Source organism: Anolis sagrei, chromosome 6, assembly GCF_037176765.1.
Source record: "Anolis sagrei isolate rAnoSag1 chromosome 6, rAnoSag1.mat, whole genome shotgun sequence".
Taxonomy (NCBI): domain Eukaryota; kingdom Metazoa; phylum Chordata; class Lepidosauria; order Squamata; family Dactyloidae; genus Anolis; species Anolis sagrei.
The window spans coordinates 131008071-131014070 of NC_090026.1; the positions used below are offsets into that span (position 1 = coordinate 131008071).

The 6000-nt window shown below is 48.0% G+C and overlaps 1 protein-coding gene across 2 annotated transcripts in view; it reads left to right on the forward strand.

Annotated features, from left to right (window-relative positions):
• Nucleotides 1-5325, forward strand: part of CSPG5 (chondroitin sulfate proteoglycan 5) — a 40860-nt gene extending 35535 nt beyond the window's left edge. For both annotated transcript variants that reach the window (XM_067470424.1, XM_067470425.1), the window contains exon 5: nt 4544-5325. In XM_067470424.1, coding sequence (XP_067326525.1) covers nt 4544-4708 — 165 coding nt within the window. In that variant the 3' untranslated portion in view covers nt 4709-5325. The remainder of the gene's footprint in view (nt 1-4543) is intronic.
• Nucleotides 5326-6000: the final 675 nt, after the last annotated feature.

Below are 6000 nucleotides of genomic sequence, written 5' to 3' on the forward strand. Positions count from 1 at the left end.
TTAAAATAACATAGTTGGTTTACTCACAAACTTCATGTATTCAGCATGCAGGCGCATTGCATATCAGTCCAGTTACAGATAGGATTTGAAGTAGTTTCTCTGTGCAGATGACACAGGACATCTTTTTTATAATCTTAAAGCCTTTTCTGGAGGCTTTTAAACAGAGGCTGGAGGGCCATCTGTTGGGGGTGCTTTGAATGTGATTTTCCTGGTTCTTGGCAGAATGGGGTTGTACTGGATGACTCACGAGGTCTCTTCCAATTCTATGATTCCATAACAGTCCAAAGTCCAAAGCATCTCTCTGGTCTGAGAGTCTAATATAGTCTTTTCTCTAAAGAAGAGACTCTGTTTCTGAAATGGAGTCTGAGTCTTGCATAGTCCCAGATCTGATCACATGCTTTGCAGCCCCTCCCACAACCTAGAGTTAAGGAAAACTACATACCAAGCAATCTGAATTATATACATAACAAATAACTAGTATAGGAGGCTTGTAGAAGGTTGCGATTTCCAACAGATAAGTCATGGGCCAACTTTGGCCCTCCCTCCAGATGTTTTGGACTCCAACTCCCACAATTCCTAACAGCTGGTAGGGAGTTGAAGTCCAAAACACCTGAATGGCCCAAGTTTCCCATGCCTGATGAAGAGTCAATCAGTCAATCCAACAATCATCAGCTTTGTAAGGGACCTCCATGGACCATCCAGTCCAGCCCCATTCAAAACACAATCAAAGCACTCCTGACAGATAGCCATCCAGTCTCAAAAAGGAAAGAGGCACCCTGGACTCCTTGGCAGCAGTATATTCCACTTACTGTCAGGAAGTTCTTTCTAATGTTGAACTGGAATCTCTTTTTCTTCCATTTGGAGCCATAGAATAATCATAGAGTTGGAAGAGACAACATGGGCCATCTAGTCCAACCCCATTCTGCCATGCAGGAAAAGCACAATTCAAGTCCCCCATTGTGCCCTGGTCTCTAGAGCAGAAAATCGCAAAACACACTCATCTCCTCAGCCCCTCTTGTGTCCAGAGAAGGGCTCATTTTGGTGGCCCTTCTCTGGACACAAACCCAAAACCACCAGATAAAAACACAAGGTCCAAGGTAGAGAATCCATACAGCAAGGCAGCATGAAAATCCAAAGAACAGAACAGGAACTTGGCAAAACTTGAAACATGAAACTAGAAACCCACTTGGAGAAACAAGACTATCATGACGTAACAACTTTGACGAGACTGAAGCGAAACTTTCCCTGGTATCAATACAAAGCATTTCCTGGCCCCTGAAATGAAAGGAAAGCATTTCGATTGCCCATACAACCAGGGAGCCCATACAACAGGGAGCAAGCTTGTTTTCTGCTTCCCTGGAGACTAGGATGCGAAACAATGGCTTCAAACTACAAGAAAGGAGATTCCACCTGAACATGAGGAAGAACTTCCTGACTGTGAGAGCTGTTCAGCAGTGGAACTGTCTGCCCTGGAGTGTGGTGGAGGCTCCTTCTTTGGAAGCTTTTAAACAGAGGCTGGATGGCCATCTGTCAGGGGTGATTTGAATGCAATATTCCTGCTTCTTGGCAGAATGGGGCTGGACTGGATGGCCCATGAGGTCTCTTCCAACCCTTTGATTCTATGATTCTATGACTGCTTCTCATGAAGTCTTTCTAGACTTCTAATCAACCTTTCCTTTGCTCTCTCTGTGCGAAGGCCTAATCTGTTATCACGGGAAAACTCCCCATTTTCGGAAGTCCCAGAAGACTGATTCCAAAGAGAAACGGATTCCCAAACATTCTCTATCTCTTCTGCAGCTGCCGGCCACTCTCTCTGATCTACGGCCTGCAATTCAGCCTGTGTTTCAGCCTGATCACACACAGGCTCAGTGCAAAACCCATCATTCCCCTCATCCTCTGAGGAGGAATCCCTAGCATCCCCAGCATCTTGCTGCTGAGCCCCAACAATGGCTAAAGATGTTGGATAGACCCCAGATATGGCACCCAAGTCATCATGTCTCACTAAGAGGAGAGAGGACCCCACGCCTTGCTTGCAGCTGTTGCTCTGAGCCTGCTTTGCCGATGCCCCCGACCTCCATCTCCCTGCCCCGTTCCTTCCCCACTGTGTCCATTGCTCATCGGGGCTCCTTGAGGTCCCGGCTTTGTCTGCCATGGCATATGTCCGTCTGCGTGCCACCAAACACCCCCTCCTCCGGCCAGAAGGGGAGATTTGGGGGGAATGGGTTGGGGGGCTGCTGCTATGCCTTCGCTGCCTGTCTTCACTTATTTGGGGGGGGGATGGGAGTGGCATGGCTTGAGGATGCAAGAGCACGTACAGAGCATCACAGAGGGAGACCCCCAATAGGAGGGTTTGCTTGGGGGGGGGGGATTGTGTTGCTACACCTCGAGGCTGAGAGAGTGTGACTCACCAAGGGTTTCCATGGTCTTCTGAAGTCATAGCTCAAAGGGCAGGCATGGGCCAACTTTGGTCCTCCTTCCAGGTGTTTTGCATTTCAACTCCCACAATTCCTAACAGCTGGTAGGCTGTTAGGAAGTGTGGGAGTTGAAGTCCAAAACACCTGAAGGGAGGGCCAAAGTTGGCCCATACCCATGCTAGGAGTACCTACAGATGCCTAGATGGGTTTTCTCTCTACTTCTGATGCCAGCCTGGGGTTAGCTCAGGCGTGGGCCAACTTTCTAATTTGGGGGCTGCATGGTAGCACTCCCTGCTAAGAGGACTGGCTGCCCAGCGAGGGAAGCATGGAAGGAGAAAGAGGGAAGGATGGAGGTAAGGAGGGAGGAAAGAGAGAAGGAAGGAAAGGCAAAAGGGAGGGAGGGAAGGAAGGGAAGACGGAAAAAGAGAAGGAAGGGAGGAGGGGAAGGATGGAAAGAAGGGAAAGAGGAAGGAAACAGAGAAGGAAGGAAACACAAAAGGGAGGGAAGGAAGGAAGGAGAGAAAGACAAGAAGAAGAGAAGGATGGAAGGGAAGGATGAAGGAAGGAAAGAAGAAAGGAAGGGAAAGAAGGATGCAAGTGTGGAAGGAATGAAGGAAAAAGAGAGGGAGGGAAGGGAGGAAAAGAAAGAAAGACGGGAAGGATGAAAAAAGGGAGAAGGAAGAAAAGACAAAAGGAAGGGAAGGAAGCACGAAAGGAAGAATGAATGAGTGGAAGGAAAGAAAGAAAATGAGAAGGAAGGACAGGAGGAAGATAAGGATGGAAGGAAGGAAGGGAAGGAGGAAGGGAAGAGAGAAGGCAGGAAAGACAAAAGGAAGGGAAGGAAATGAAGGATGAAAGGAAGGATGAAGTAGTGGAAGGGAAGAATGAAAAAGAAGGAGGGAAGGAAGAAGGATGGAAGGAAGGAAAGACAAAAGGGAGGGGAGGAAGGAAGGATGAAAGGGTGGAAGGGAAGGAGGAAGGAAAGAGAGAAGGAAGGAAAGACAAAAGGAAGGGAAGGAAATGAAGGATGAAAGGAAGGATGAAGGAGTGGAAGGGAAGAACAAAAAAGAAGGAGGGAAGGGAGAAAGAGAAGGATGGAAGGAAAGAAGAGAAAGTGGAAGGAAGGACAAAAGGGAGGAGAGGAAGGAAGGAAGGAAGGGTGAAAGGGAAGGAGGAAGGAAAGATAGAAGGCAGGAAAGACAAAAGGGAGGGAAGGAAGGAAGGATGAAAGGGTAGAAGGGAAGGAGGAAGGAAAGAGAGAAGGAAGGAAAGATAAAAGGGAGGGCAGGAAAGTAAAAAGGGAAAGAAGGAAGGATAAAAGAGTGGAAGGGAATTGAGGGAGGGAAGGAGGAAGAGAGGGAAGGAAGGGAGAAGGAAGGCAAAACAAAAGGGAAAGAATGAGAAAGATAAAAGGAAGGGCAGGAAATGAAGGATGAAACGAAGGATGAAGGAGTAGAAAGGAAGAACGAAAAAAGAGGAGGGAAGGGAGAAAGAGAAGGATGGAAGGAAGGAAGAGAAAGTGGAAAGAAAGACAAAAGGGAGGAGAGGAAGAAAGGATGAAAGGGTGGAAGGGAAGGAGGAAGGAAAAAGAGAAGGAAGGAAAGATAAAAGGGAAAGAAGTAAGGATAAAAGTGGAAGGGAATTGAGGGAGGGGGGGAGAAAGAGGGAAGGAAGGAAGGAAGGAAGGAAGGAAGGAAGGAAGGAAGGAAGGAAGGAAGGCAGGAAGGCAGGCAGGCAGGCAAGCAGGAAGGAAGGAAGGAAGGAAGGAAGGAAGGAAGGAAGGAAGGAAGGAAGGAAGGAAGGAAGGAAGGAAGGGGGAAGGAAGGCAAAACAAAAGGGAAAGAAGGAAGGAATGAGAAAGAGGGAGAGAGAAGGAGGGAGGAAAGAAGAAGGGAAGTAAGGAGGGAGAGAAGGAAGGAGGAAGGAAAGATAGGATGGTGAGAGAGAGAGGAGGGCCTGAGAAAAGAGCTCCAGGGGCCACATCTGTCCCCCGGGCCTGGGTTTTCCCATTCCTGGGTCGCACTGGAGGACCTCCAAAGACTCCCTGGGTCCTCGGGTGTGACTCTGTCTCCCTTGGGAAGCTTCTCTGCCGTCCTTGCTGGGCGCTGACCCTTCTCTTTGATGCTCAGGACGACCCCGGAGCCCCCCACAAGCTCCCGGACCCGTTGAAGTCCTGCCTGAAGGAGGAGGAGTCCTTCAACATCCAGAACTCCCTGCCCCCCAAGATGGACAACGGCAAGGGGGACCCCCAGGAGGGCGGCGAGCGGAACTGCCTCCAGAACAACCTCACCTGAGCCCCTCACCTGAGCAAGAGAGAAAAGGCGCGAAAGAGAGAGAAAGGGAAGAAGAAGAAGAAGAAGAGCATCGACGACGATGCGTTCTTTGTCGATTGTTCCGGGTTTTTATTTCCTCCACTCCCCCCCCCCCGATCCCGTTGCCCCCCCCCCCCCCGACTTCATCGCATGCTTCGGTGTCTTTTTTGTACAGCAAACAATAAATGAGAAATAATCATAACCCTAATCATAATAATCCTAAGAATAACAACCGTTAATGATGATGATGATAATGATGATGGATGGGTTGTGTGTGTTGGGTCGTCTGGAATAATAATGTCTCCGTCTGTGGGTTTCGCTTGCGCCTTCCTTCCTCCCCCCCCCCCCCCCCCGGGTTCCCGTCTGTGATTTCTAAAACCTTCGCTGTGACTCCACTGACCGACCGACTGACCGACCGGTTTTGGTTTTGTAATATTATTTTGTATTTCTTTTGGTACTTGACCCAACCCTTTTTGGAAAAATGCATTTTAAAAAAAAAATATGGGGTGGGGAGGGGGACATCCAAGGTCTTGAGATAATAATAATAATGACGATGAGGATGAGGATGGTGATGATAATAAAACAATTTTTTAAAATTACGCCACGGCTTTGTGCATCTCTGGGATGAACACTGGGTTTCAGTTCGGACTAAAATCCAGAGCGGATAACCATAGGAACCTATTTATTTATTTATCACTAGCCGCCCCCTGTCACGCATTGCTGTGGCCCTAATGGGGGTTCTGTGTGGAAGGTTTGGGTTCAGAATGCTCTGTGATTGTAAGTGTACTATAAATCCCAGCAACTACAACTCGAGATTCTATTTTCCTCAAACTCCACCAGTGTTCACATTTGGGGATATTGAGTATTCTTGTAGAGTTTGATCCAGATCCATCATTGTTTGAGTCCACAGTGATCTCTGGATGTAGGTGAACTACAACTCCAAAACCAAAGGACACTGCCCACCAAATCCTTCCAGTATTTTCCGTTGGTCATGGGAGAACTGTGTTCCAAGTTTGGTTCAATTCCATCATTGGTGGGGTTCACAATGATCTTCGGTTGTAGGTGAACTATAAATCCCAGCAACTACAACTCCCAAATGTCATGATTCTATTTTCCTCCACCAGTGTTCACATTTGGGGATATTGAGTATTCTTGTAGAGTTTGATCCAAATCCATCCTTGTTTGAGTCCACAGTGATCTCTGGATGTAGGTGAACTACAACTCCAAAACCAAAGGACACTGCCCACCAAACCCTTCCAGTATTTTCTGTTGGT